Source organism: Egretta garzetta, unplaced genomic scaffold (assembly GCF_000687185.1).
Source record: "Egretta garzetta isolate BGI_Z169 unplaced genomic scaffold, ASM68718v1 scaffold546, whole genome shotgun sequence".
Classification (NCBI taxonomy): Eukaryota; Metazoa; Chordata; class Aves; order Pelecaniformes; family Ardeidae; genus Egretta; species Egretta garzetta.
The window spans coordinates 187,154-200,758 of NW_009259986.1; the positions used below are offsets into that span (position 1 = coordinate 187,154).

General features: G+C 35.2%; 1 protein-coding gene across 1 annotated transcript in view; it reads right to left on the reverse strand.

Annotated features, from left to right (window-relative positions):
* Nucleotides 1-13,605, reverse strand: part of CENPE (centromere protein E) — a 36,673-nt gene that overhangs the window by 20,788 nt on the left and 2,280 nt on the right. The window contains exons 5-21 of the mRNA XM_035896025.1: nucleotides 13,258-13,377; nucleotides 12,215-12,296; nucleotides 11,950-12,017; nucleotides 11,800-11,871; nucleotides 10,171-10,222; nucleotides 9,262-9,349; nucleotides 8,946-9,072; nucleotides 8,304-8,423; nucleotides 6,816-6,974; nucleotides 6,312-6,456; nucleotides 4,926-5,020; nucleotides 4,548-4,604; nucleotides 4,300-4,467; nucleotides 2,082-2,156; nucleotides 1,708-1,830; nucleotides 1,216-1,350; nucleotides 425-602 (exon numbers count right to left, since the gene is read on the reverse strand). Coding sequence (XP_035751918.1) covers nucleotides 425-602; nucleotides 1,216-1,350; nucleotides 1,708-1,830; nucleotides 2,082-2,156; nucleotides 4,300-4,467; nucleotides 4,548-4,604; nucleotides 4,926-5,020; nucleotides 6,312-6,456; nucleotides 6,816-6,974; nucleotides 8,304-8,423; nucleotides 8,946-9,072; nucleotides 9,262-9,349; nucleotides 10,171-10,222; nucleotides 11,800-11,871; nucleotides 11,950-12,017; nucleotides 12,215-12,296; nucleotides 13,258-13,377 — 1,864 coding nt within the window. The remainder of the gene's footprint in view (nucleotides 1-424; nucleotides 603-1,215; nucleotides 1,351-1,707; nucleotides 1,831-2,081; nucleotides 2,157-4,299; nucleotides 4,468-4,547; nucleotides 4,605-4,925; nucleotides 5,021-6,311; nucleotides 6,457-6,815; nucleotides 6,975-8,303; nucleotides 8,424-8,945; nucleotides 9,073-9,261; nucleotides 9,350-10,170; nucleotides 10,223-11,799; nucleotides 11,872-11,949; nucleotides 12,018-12,214; nucleotides 12,297-13,257; nucleotides 13,378-13,605) is intronic.

Here is a 13,605-nt window from a genome sequence, read left to right on the forward strand (position 1 = left end):
AAATGAGTGTGAGAGAAGAAAAGCGTTTTTTAAATTATGCAGAAAATTTATAATGCATTCTGGATGTCATGTCAATATATTTCTAGAAAAGTATATTTTACAGTGGATGACAATTAAGAGATGAAAATACTGGTCTGAATTTAGTCATCACTTGTTAAGGTTGACATCCAGTTTATTTTAGATTCTCTCCAACAGCCTTAGTTAACTTAACTATCTTTGTCAAATACAAAATATTCTCTAAGTTGTAGTTTTCCAAATAGTTCAAAAGAGTGCTAAAGCAGTTACTGTATGCCAGCAGTACTCTAAAATTTTATATTGACAGAAACTCCAGGTATTCAAGAAAACAAGAGCCAAAGTCTTCCCTATCACTCCACCATTATGGGGAAAAAAAGTGAGGGAAGAAAAGCACCACCTGAAACAGTACCTTTTGGAACTTTACCCTCCATCAGTGAAGTTAGCCTTGAGTTTTCTTGAAATGCAGCCTGCAACTCTTTCTGCAAGTCAGCTTGCATTTTTTTGTAATTGGCTTTTCCAGCTTCTATTTGGCTTTGATATAATTGAACATCCTTCTCCATTTGCTTGTAGTTATTTAAGAGTTCATTCTTCAGGAAAACAAAACAATATGCAATTCACACACAAAGGAAAAGTCTACTTGCTTAACATTTAGATATTTTATCTGTTACATTTCCTGTTGACACTCTGAACAACTTTGGCCTTAACAAATATAGCAGAATAAAGCCACAATTTAACAATTGCATTCCTGTCAGAGTCCTATAACGAAACATACCTTACTTTAGAGGTCAGGGCCATAACTGCTTCTACTATTTTGTCTTTACTCGTTCAAAGCTCAAAGTAAGCTCCTTCCGACTTATGAGTTCACATCTTTTATTCTCTAGTAAAATCAGGTTTGGAGTCTGATGTCCTAGTAACTCCCAAAGGACTGTTCATTTGCTCACTCTCTCTGCCGGTAAACCTAAACCTAACCACCCATTCCTGTGGAAGCCACCTCTATTTTATTTTTATCTTTCTCCTAAACACTCATTTTCCATTAATTCCATAATAAAAAAATATTACTTGGAGCATGAGTCTTTAGCTTTCTCCAAATACTCTATATCACATCTTGTCTTTATTGATTATCTTCCTCAATAGTGTGGGAGCAGAGAGGCCCTTAACAGCACTTTGTACAGCTAGAAATGCAGTTTAACAAGTACTTGCCATCTTCTCCTTCAGCTCCAAATTTTCAGTTCTGAGAAAAGCAGATTCTTTTTTGGCATCCAAGGCTATGGTTTCACTATCTAAGAGAGATTTATTCAGCTGCTGAATTTCCTCAATCAGCTTATCAGAGTCTCCCTGAAAAAGACAGATAAATACTCAAAGAAATAAAAAAATACATAGCCATAATAAAGCAAATGTGTTCATTATAGTGTGGTTAAAATGTAAACAGAAGCTCAGAACACTTGGTAAGTTTACTCCAAAAGGAACAGTAGCAGGGTCATTTGAGAGATGGGATAAAAAGCAGCATTTACCATAACTTTATTTCAGAGTACTACTGTATGATAATATAGTAATTAGTATATTAAGCTTCATAAATAAATTCTTAGATCTGTAGGGAAGCATATTTCAATTATACCAAGGTTACACCTAAATTTAACCCACCTTCAGCAAAACCAAAACCATCTCTCAACCCAGCAGAAAACTCAAATTTACCATTGAAAAAGATGTGTCCTTTTTTTCCGCTCCTGCTTTCTGCAATTCTTCCACACGATTCTGTAATATCTTTATTTTGTTCTCCTTCGCTTTCAGCTCTTCTGATTTGGAGTTTATTTCTGCCTAAAAGTTGAAGAAAAGAGGGAGAGGGAGGATTCTAGTGCCCAGGTTTTTCAGGTAAGAATTTAACAAAAACCTGCTTTGTACATAGTTAAGTGCTTGTGGTTTTTAAACATATCCTCCTTACAGATGGTAAGACTAACCAGAGCCCAATGATGTCTAGGTTGCCCTCAGCAGATACAGTATTTCAAGATAAACAAACCAAGCACATTTCATACAATTCTTATTGCATGTAAATTCATGGACAGGCTCACCTCAAGTTCCTCACTGTACACTTCAGCATTTGCAACTAGGCTCTTTAAGTTGGTAATTTCATGCATTAGTTGTATCTGTGGAGCAAATCGAAGCAAAATTGCAGAGGATGTTAGAAAGCACCTACACCAGTAATTTTAGTTGCCAACACCATGAAAATAAGCAAGGTTGTATTTTCTTTTCTATTAGTGGGCAAACCATACATACACACGCATATCTATTTAAACAGCTACAAAGCAAGTTGCTACATATCCTTTCAAATGGATAAACAAGATGCAAAGCTCTGCTTTAGCTTTCCAGTAATTAGAAAGGATTCAAGTACAATTTAACCTGCAACAGCTTGAGAAGCAAGGGCAACGTGATCAAAGCAATTAATGCAGAAATTGTGCAGATATGACGCTTCAAATTCTAGTCACTTTAAGCAGCTTTTTGTGACAGTGCAGATATTTGTGATATCATCCATTCACTAACAAGAACTAGAAGGTGCCAAAGTTGAGGTAAAGCAAGCCATGAACACATTCATCGGCGTCTTCTGAAAGGAAGCACAAGTAGAAGGCTATATAGAAAAGCACTTCTAAAATTGAAGAACTCTCTTTTTTTGGTCTTTGTTAGAAAAGCTTTACAATAAAGCACTCATCTACAAATACTTCTGTATAGTCACAAGTGTAGGTAAGGAAAAAATCCAATCTGTAACTTTAAGATCAGTGAAAGGCTTTAAAACAATCACTCTCTTATGAGTATTTCTATATAGTTAGGAGTATAGTAAGAAGAAAACCCAATCTGTAATCTTAAAATCAGAGGATGGCTGTAGAAGATATGGTACAATACTACTGTCAGAAGTCCTTTAATGTCATTATTAGAATAGTAGAGTTCACCTGTATATGTCTGTGATGATGTAAATGGGTGGATTTCATCTAACGTGTTTAGTGAAGTAAGTGACCTTTCAGTATTGCTGTAATTAATCTGCTGCATGGGTATCAACAAATGCTTACATTTTATGGACTGTCTTCAGATACATATTTGAAAACGAATCATTCAAAAACCAATTCTTGTAATAGAAGCTACTTAAGAACATTGTATCTGTTACTAGATACACAAAAGCTTTGCAGGGAAAACTAACTGAGGACTTTTTAATGTCTGATAAGGAAGATAGCACAATTAGTCTAACATACAAAGGGTCTTCTAAAAAAGAATATTAAATACAAGTTAAATCATAATAGATTATGGATCCATTTTGTTTAAGACCTATAAATCTTTGTAGGGAACACAATGGAAATGAGAGGTGGCGTTGTTAAATTGTAACCTGAAACAACAATGCAAAAGGATGTAACTTCAGTTTCAACCTTAATTTCGCAGTCAGAAAATATTAAACAGACTAGCAATGTACAAGTAACCTGCAGAGAAGGTACCAAGAAATAAATGGAATAACACATCCATGTCTCAATACCTCAAGTTGTTGGTTTGGGGGTTTTTTGCTTTTGTTGTTTGGTTGGTTAGTTTTTTTGCAATGTGACTTATTTCACGGTCTAACCCTAATAATATGTATTTGAGGTTACGGAGTCAGGTACATCTCCACTAACAGCACAAGGAGGCGAAGAGAATTGAAAATCAGCATTTCCTGTATCTTAAGTTATCCAGTAGGTAGGTTTACCTTTTCTGACTTCCTGGCACAAAATACATTTCAATTTTCCACAAATATTACTATTCACACTATTATTTTTTAATATTGTATTACCAAGTTAAATAATGTGTTAAAAGTTAATGCTCACATAGTTCAATGGACTAACAAAAGCCAGAGCTATCTTGGATTGTAAATCAAGATGTTTTGCACAAGAAATAAGTGAAATATGTTTAGCAACCATACTTCAACTTCAAGACAATTCTAATATGTATTTATGCAGCAAAACAACTCAGGTCCCTTGCAGAAATCTAAAGTGAAATTCAGATCATGCATATACAAAACAATATATGGCTACATATATACACAGACAAATATGTTTAACTAGACTTCAGTATGCAACTCTCCAAAATTTAAGTCTGAATGTTACACTGAGTAAATACAGTTTAAATCCTGGGTTCATTCATTGTGTTGCTGGATGTAGCTTATAACACTATCCGTTTGTGAAATAACATCCAAGTATACATACACTGAATAAACTTGAGAAAATATTTGAGCATAGAGAATTCTTATCTCTCTGTACTTATTTCAACACACCTTACCTCATGATCTTTTTGTGTTTGTTTTTCCAGTGCTTCAAATTCATCCATTTCTAATTTTTCCTTCAGTTTCTCCTTTATTTCATTTATTTCCAATTTCAACTGCTCGTTTTCCAATACTAGGTTATTAAAGTTAGCTTGCAGGACGTTGACCTCATTTACAGCAATATCCTGCGTAAGAAGCACAAGAAACTTCAGAAGCTGTTGTCAGAATGACAGTCTTATTTCTAGAAAATACAGAACAGGCTTACCTTTTCTAGTGCTAGTGCTTCACAGAGTTGCACAGATTCTTCAAAGTCTTTCTGAATCTAGAAAAAGAATTGATCTCAGTTAATTGATCTACGCGATCAAGCAAGTTTAGTATTATATTCCTTGTTGCTAGTCTTTTCACAGCTAGCCCTGTTTAAATACCAAAGCTTACTGGATCATTTGCTACAAACCCACAGAATCACAGAACCACCCCGCACCTTCAGAGATGACCGAGAGAACTTGCTTTCTAACCAGTTATAATAATTCTTCAGACTTACAGAAGAATATTGGAGTTCTATAAAAGAGTAAGGCTGATCTTACTGAGAAGTGCGTAACGTATACACATTGTATTAGACAACCGAAATAGAACATGATGTTACCCAATTCATGTTAGGTCCGGCAGTCCATTCTACATCTGAAATTTGATCAGGAACCATCAGACATTGGTTGTCATGTTCAGAATTCTCTAACATAGCTGAAAAGAAAGGTGTATTAAAAAGATAGAGAATAGCTGTATTAAAAAATAGAGAATAGCAGTAGATTAAAACTAGACATCCAAGAATTATTTTCTTATCAAAGAATTTTATCATACTGGAAACAATCATTCAATGGCAAAGACGCAGCAGACTGTGTAGGACTTCTGATTCTCATGAAAGGGAACAACACTGAAGTCCAGTTCCTACATTTATGCTGACCACCTTATTACAAGTTATTGAATACTAAACCAAATCCAGAATATATACTTAATTGCAAACTAGGAAAAGTGTTTATGCATCAAGGAAAGAACCATTTAACAGTATGCTGCAAGTTTTAAAGAAAGCAAGTGCACACACTCCCCTCATACAGAAAAACACCTGATAATCCACACACAAGCAAAAAATCTTGGCAGGACAGGTAATAAATCTGTAAGAAGATAACATTCAGCAACAATACTGCCCAATTATTCTCTTGTCTTCCGTTCAACTTTCTTTGACCACCACTCCTCCAGTAAGTCCTGTATCTCAATCTGATCTTTTGAGTAATGACTTCTCTGTTCATGTTGAAGATTTTGGGATTTCACACACACACACCTTCTCCCCCTCCCTCCCCTTTTTAGGGTGGAGAATGCAGTTTGGATGGATAGTCTGTGTTAAAGAATAACTTTGGCTATTTTTACAAAAAAATGCGGGGTTGGGACAGGTTGCATGGCAGAAGTGTTTGTAGACACTGCCCTTTACCTCACAGCTCTTACCTTTGCTTTTAATAAATTAAAAGCTCAATATCCAGAAGCAGGGATAGGGAGGGGGTGGGGAAGGGGGAGGGTAATTTCCTTGGAAAGCACATACAGGGACATTTGGTTTTGTTGGGTTCTGGTTTTTAAGTTGACTTGTTCCCTTTAGGAAACCAAGTAATGCCTGCCAAGGTATCCAACAGGAATTTGCTACACATTATTTCACCCAATATAGTAAGACTCATGGTCCTGCTTTTTAAATAAAATGGACCTTATTTCCAGTGCAAGAACTACCAGTATTATTGTGCTAAAGCCACTTCCCTTCCAAGCAGCATTCTTTGCTGGCAGACAAATGTAACTTCCTTATGGGCTATGGGTAACTCATTCAAAACTGGGTTCATGGAACATAAGCTGAGTAGCATATTGACAACTAAATGTAGCTTTTGTATTGTTAACAAATTAATTTGCTTTTTAACAGAGATTTATTGAAAAGGGATTATTTCTCATTTCAAAGTTCCTGTGCAGAGTTTCCTTATTTTTTCCTGAAGATACTTACAGTCCTCCATGTCTGGTAGTGCCGACAGAGACATTTTCATTTTTTTTGTTTCAGTCAGACTTGGTTTTTCAAAGTCTTCAAAATAGCTCACATTTGCCTGATTTATTTTACCAGGAGCCCAAGTAACTCTTCGTCTTCTCTTGGCCTTTAAAAAAAAGTATTTTCAGAAAAAGTGATATAGCTAGAGCTCTAAGTAGAGAGTGCATGTTGCATTAGGCTAGTTCTATAACAGTAGCAGCAGCTAACTAAACAGCGTTTTGCAGTTTCTTCAAAATTAAACTACAGTGTAACGGTTTGAAAGTAGAAGTCTCTGCAGTCCATTCATTGCAAGGCAACATTGAATTGATACTCAGAAGTTTTTTTTAAAAGGGTAACTTTTAAAATAAGAAAGATGTGAAAATTGCCTATCAGACTTATTCTTCATTGTCTATATAACCTTATGTATTTAATATTATCTTTCACAAAGTATTTAAGAGTTAATTAAGATCTAGAACAGGTGCTTACTTTGGCATTTTGTTTTGAGGAAAAGGAGGCAGAAGTCACCAGCATCTCAGTTAAGTTTCGTATCCTATCTTCCTGTACTTTTTGAAGAGAGTTTTTTTCTTCCAACAGCTGGGCCAATTGGTCTTTTTCCATTGCATGCATTTGAGTCTTTGAAGACACCTTCCATAAAAAGAATACTAATCAAACTGATATTTTAAGAGCACAAACTACTCATATAGAAGATACACAGTTACTAATATTTAAAAACAACTATACATATATCTTCTTTTAAGTCTGGAAGACCTGTCTTTAACAATGAAACTGACAATTTAGTCTACAATTTACCTGTAGACTTACTTTTTAAATGGGTCGAGACTCCCAAAACCAATACAGCCCCGGATTTTTCTAGGGACAATTCCCCCCCAGTTCTTTCAAGTGTAACAGTTTAAGATGACCTTCCTGTTGTGCCAGAAGCCCGAAGTTGAGAACTACAATTCAATTGTCAAATAACAGCAAGCTACTCTAATGCATGTGGTCTCTTCAAATTTGAAGTACTGAAAAACTTATTCTGTTGTAAAGCAACTGCATTACAGTAGCTAGTTTTTTTTGACAACTTTATCATAAGCTTACAATACTTTAGAGTAATTCAAAGTTTACATGGGATTTTCCTACAAGCTCTTCTGTACTTAAGTGCTTTCTTCACTACCTACTATCTCAGAAGATAGGAAGCACACTTCTAGGTGTGTGTTTATACAGCAAATTAATTCTCTTTAAAAACAAGAGGTCAGTTATTTTCCCTTAAACTTCTCCTATGACTATTTTTTTATTTGCAAAAAATATCTCCATCTTTTGATGATTTAATCCACCAAAACTGTATGTTCAGAATTGTGATTTTCCCGTACTTTATCTTTTATGATCTGTGCTCTAACAAGACTTGTAAGATTGGTCCTCATCTCCATAGAGTTTTGGAGAAAGATGAACACATGAGAGACTACACTGTTTGGTGAGAAGTTACTATTGTTCATTTTCTAAATATATCTTCTGCCTATGACATTACATAACTTTCGCCAGTGATCTTACGCAGTTGCAGCTTCTTGCAACTCAAACTGAAGTTAATTAATATTTTCCCGCCCTTACTGTTGTTTAAGTTGAAATCTTTAATTGCAATATAAGAAGTTCTAGAATGTCAGTTAATTATTAGTTTTGATCTGTGGCAATATTAAAGAGTGCTATAAGGCATAACAAATTTCTATTTCTTAAATAAATTAGCCTACAGAAAGAAAGCAATTCAGTTAGTTGACTTCATTCAGTGTTAGCTTTCACAGAGATATGTTGACTATCATCAGTTGTTCTAAACTTCACATTGCCTTTTCAATTTCTAAATAACAGGTATCACTTTAAACAATTTATCTACCCCTCCAAATTTAACTGGTTTTTGTTTGAAACAGAATGTTTCCAAATAGCTATCAGTACTAAGGATAGATTAATTTTAATAAGTTTATTACATACTTCTTCCAGCTGCTTTTTCAAATCCAGAATTTCTTTGCGATATCTCTTCAGGAGGGCATCATCATCAAGTACTTCATTGACTTTCGGAGTATTCTTCATTCTTTTGGCTGTATTGGCAAACTGGAAGAATATTCTCTCATGAGCAATAGTTAGAGAACAAATATATCAAAAGACTTATTCTGTCTCGTATTTCCCAACAGAGTTGAAGGGACAGCAACATATGATAAAGGAGACAAATATTTACATTTGCTTTTTCATGCATTCTAGGCTTTGAAAAGATAAGTTTTCTTTGCTTGATATTAATACCCAAAAAGTGAAGCCTAATATTTAAGTAAAAATACACCAAGTTATTTTTTATTTAATAAAAAGCTCAAGAGAACCACCAGAAAGGAAGACAATCCTACCTAAAGGATACAGTTCATGAATAGCTCAATTACTTCCTTTTCCTGTAGGACCTAACATCTCGTGTTAGCAAAGACTTGTAGTTGTACAAAACAAGTATTTCAAGTTCTAAGTCCACAAAGGACCTTTAGAAGATTCAAGTGACCACAGAGCCAACAGATTATGTTTTCTACTCCTGCAACCTGTCTACAATGAGGCCTTGAGTCAGAATAATGCTTGAAAACAGGTAAGAAGTTTTACCTGAAGAGTACTGAGTGTTTCATCAAAAGAAACAGGAGTAATTGTACAAATTATAACCGTCTTAGCATTTCCTCCAAGGGAGTTCTGCAGAATTCGAGTCAGCTTGCTGTCTCTGTAATTTATGAAGCTGATGAAAAAGGATGAAAAAAAATAATCATATTTTTGTATGGAAAAAATCACAGTCAATATCTTTTCTAGAGGTAGCAAGTTATTTGAAATAATTACCTACATAAAATAGGATTAAATAAAAAGGATTTTAATTCCTTAGTTTATTAGTGACTTCTCTTAAAACAGTTATACAAATACAAGAGCTTACCCAGAAGGGTCATCACAAAGTTTTTTGATAACTTGACCCAGAATGAACAAGCTCCGGTTTATATTGCAGCCTTCTTTCAGTCGGACACCTAGGTATCACACAATAATAATTTATTTTTGTAATTTAAAACATTAAGATACATTTTCAACCTGTCAAGCATTTGTGCTATGTTATGCTCAGAGGGATTATCCAAGAGTTAAAACTCAAGTGCTACAGTGCACTACGACCCATCAGAAGCCAGTATCAGATCATTTATAATAGCCAAAACGCATCAAAATCAGATAGTCATCTATCACAAATAAATATTAATAATATTTTCATACTAAGTGGCTGGGGCCATAAGAACTTTATTTTTGTTTCCTGTTTAAATTTTGCAAATGACCATATTTACACATGCAAGCATACTAAACCAGCCTTAGATACAACTTTTGGGTTACTTACTCCTTGTAAGAGAGAATATTAATTTGTGTTCCTCTCAGATCACTTCCTTTTTAATGATAAAGACATTTTTGTGCAGCTTCGCGCTGTCATTATTAACAATCAAGCTTCCTCTTGGCTAGAGCGAGCTATCTATTCACTCTTCACCTTTATATACAAGTCCCTACAAGCTTCTAAAGACTTCTTTACTTCAGGTGAATCTTTACTGATTCACCTCCATTCTGTTAGTTCAGTACATGACCGTTGCTAGATCTGCTATTCTAAAAAAGCCATATTACCACCTAATTATTTGCACTTTATAGCACTTTCAGTATTCTCCCAAGTAGATCCTGCCCCACCAATACAAAAAGAGATTATTTATAAACAATAAGTAGCACAATAGCACATAAATCAAGCAATTTCCTATCTATCACAGTCTCTCATAAGGGTTAATTAACAGAAGTGGTCATCAGAACTTCATTTAACACTCACCTTCAGATCCTGTTAGACTAGCTCTTTCACTGCCTGCCAGATCTACCAAGTTCTGCAAATGCATTAAATATTTCACAGGTTAGTTCTGAGGCAATTTAGGTTTAGATCCTCTTAATCCTAAATCTCTGCTAAGAATTTAATAAACTAAAGTTACACTTAGACATAAGCAAGAGTTCTGTCATTATTGGACATAATCCATAGCTACTATACACATACCAACCAATACTTTCAAGGTACTTAAGGACATGGAATAAGTTTGTATGAACTCTATTAATATCACCCTGAACAGTATTTCATACTTGCAGTGCAATTCCCCCTACCATCATTAACAAAACCAAACATAATTTCTCAGTACAGAAGTGTTAACTACAGATTCAAGCCATAGGAAACTTCACAGAATCAGAGATCATATGGCCCAATCTTTCACGGGAAAGAGAGCCTAGATGAGATTATCTAGCACCCTGTCCTGAATCAGCTGTGTGTCTCTCCTTGCCTGTCATCATGGGCATAAGGAAAGGAAGAAATTAAATACCAGGGGAAAAGCCTGACTCAATCTGGTTCAAAGTCAGCTAGAACTTTATAGCATCCCATAACGATTTGCCTGAGCAAGTAGTCCTCATTTTAATTAGTTTCTGTTTCAGAAGGGTAAAATCCTGTACTATCTCCAAGCAGTAACAGACCAAAAAGGCCAAAACCCGCTCTATCTCCACCTCTTCTTAGAGGTTGCTATAAGGTCAGCTGGAACAGAGAGACAGGGCAGAGAGCGGGAGGTGGTGTAAGAAGAGTAGATCCCATAAGCTACAATGAGAAAAGAGAGCAGCAGTAGTTTGCTCAGATACTCCATGAGCAGTATTTACATTCAGATCCCAGAGCTTTTTCATATGAAGCCAGAACAGAAACCTCTTTCCACAACATAACTGACTTAATGATATTCCCAATTCTGAATGAGAGTGCTCATGAGGATTTAGCAAGCTCGAATGCTTTCATATTGATTTAATTCCTCCAGTTGATTTGGATTCTTTTCTGAGAATCAAGGACAGGCTGTATAGAGAAGGCTACAGAAACCAAAACATTCCCCTAGAGATCAGCAGGGTATTCTCCCCAGCTTGGGATATTTCATATACCACTAAAGAGATGCTAAGTGGGGTTACTTTTGAAAAGATTAATCTTCTGGCAATTGCAGTTGTAGGCCACATGCCCTTTTAACAACTAAAATTGGAGGATAAGAGAAGCCTTAAAGTTTAGAATTTATTTTACTGGGCTTGTCAGCAGTCAGCAACTTGTCAGTAGGGAAAGTTGTGTTTAATGAAGTGCAAGAGCACTCTGACAATAGTCCATTACACTTCTGGGAAGGGCATAACACTCCCCAATGCAGCATGAATCGTCTAGGAACTATTCCCATGTCAGAATTCCCTTTGGTGGGAAGATGCCCTCTAAATAACACCCCAGAAGTCTCCCTCTATACAGATGATCAGAAACATGATTTCTGCTTAAGAAACGTCTGATAGAAGTTAACAACAAAGCATGCTTGTAATGTCATTAGAAAGTAACATTCTTCCCTCAAACAAGCAGTAACAGTAAATTCTCTACTTAAATGCCTATTTAATAACTTCTTGGAGTACAGCTTACCAAGTGGGATACCATCACCGCTCCATCACAGTTTGCATTTGCAGGGTCACTTCGTTCTCTGCTTTCAATGATCTAGAAGAAGAAGGTGCAATAAAGTTTTTGTCGCTTTGAAAAAAATAAAACCCCTCCTAATAGTGAAGCAGTTTTTACCATTCTGAAGATAGTGTGAGAACGGCTACTGTGTTCATTCATTTTTGTTTCTCCATAATGGCGATTTTCTGTCAAAAAGCAATATTAGAATACTTCTGCTTATTTTCTGATAAACTGGAGATAACAGACAAAAAGTACAATTTTAAAACAATCTGAAAAACATCGATTTCTGAACATAATGTCAAAGAGATACGCCATGATTCTAGATATATCTGATTCATCAATGCTTTTCAGAGATAGCAGCTGACATAGCTAAACAACTTACTTTCTCCTTTTCTGATCCATTCCATAACTTGTTCTGGTGCAACCACCACCTCTTCAATCAGATCTTCTACATACGTATTCCTCTTAAGAACAAAAAAAGAGTAGTCAATTTTACCAAACTCTAAACCTCACTTCAATACATTAAGTTAACATTACCAGCAATTACTATGGTATGTATTCCAGTTTGCTTCCTTCTTAAAAGGAAGCAACATCAGATGAATGTCTTTTTACTCTGAACACAAGGAATTGAGAAAGTTTAGACCTTTATCAGAACAGTAGCCTAAAGGCACAAGAATCAGATCTAGAAAGTTGCCTAAAAATAAAACTGGTAAGGCAAATATCCTTCTAGACATTTTCTGGGGGAATCCAGGAGTATAGTTCTCAGTAAATGATAAGGCCATAATCATACAACTGATAAGTCTCCCTTCTTCCCAGGTTCTAAAAGCATTGATCATTTAGGGCACTGAAAGGGAAAAAAAACCCAAACCACCACTATAAAACAACAAAACATCAATTTTTATTATTCGCTATAAAACTTAACATAAAGAAACTGAAGATGGCATTAACATAGATTTATTTTTCCCTACTGATTGCCTTACTGAATAGTTCTAGTCTGATGGTTATTCTACAATTCCAGTACAAGAAAAGTCTATCTACTTTGTAGATGATATGAAGATGGTATTAAAGTAACTCTGTACTATCTGTTAAAGACTTCTAACACATTGAGCTAGAGGCTTAATATGTTTGTAGAAGTTTTAGTAGCTAGACAACTCCCAAGTATTCACTGTCAAAGTGAAATAAAATATACTATCCTGGAAAACTTAAGGGATTAAGTCTGCATTTACAAACATAAACCAGCAACAGCAAGCCTGACTTGTCATTCTACTACATCAAGTGTCCTTCTGGTAATTCTGAAGATAACAATTACACAATTTGACACAGAAGAGTTTTCAACTAGATGCCTCTGAAGGCTGCTTTTTTTTTTTTTTGGACTTCTTTTGCTCCAAGCAGATACAATACTTATACTACGTAACATCCACTTACATTAACATCCTCACGAATTCCTAAAGGCTTCTTTTTCCTGATATCACAAAGCAAATCTGTAATGGTTTCATTGTAGATTTCCATGTACGAAACCCTTAGCAAGAATTCTCTATCTGGAATCTAATGTTCAGAGAAAAAAACAAAACAAAAACCAGACTAATCAATGAATACTTTTTAATGCAACTATTCTGAACTCAAATGTGTATGTTTGGATATCGTTCCACATATTTCTTTCCCCTATCCTCTTTGCACATTAGCATCTACCAATACAGAATCATATTTCTTCTATGCCATCTCTTTCCAGCTGCATTAATGTCAATCAAGGTTTAGCATATTTGCATTTTTAAC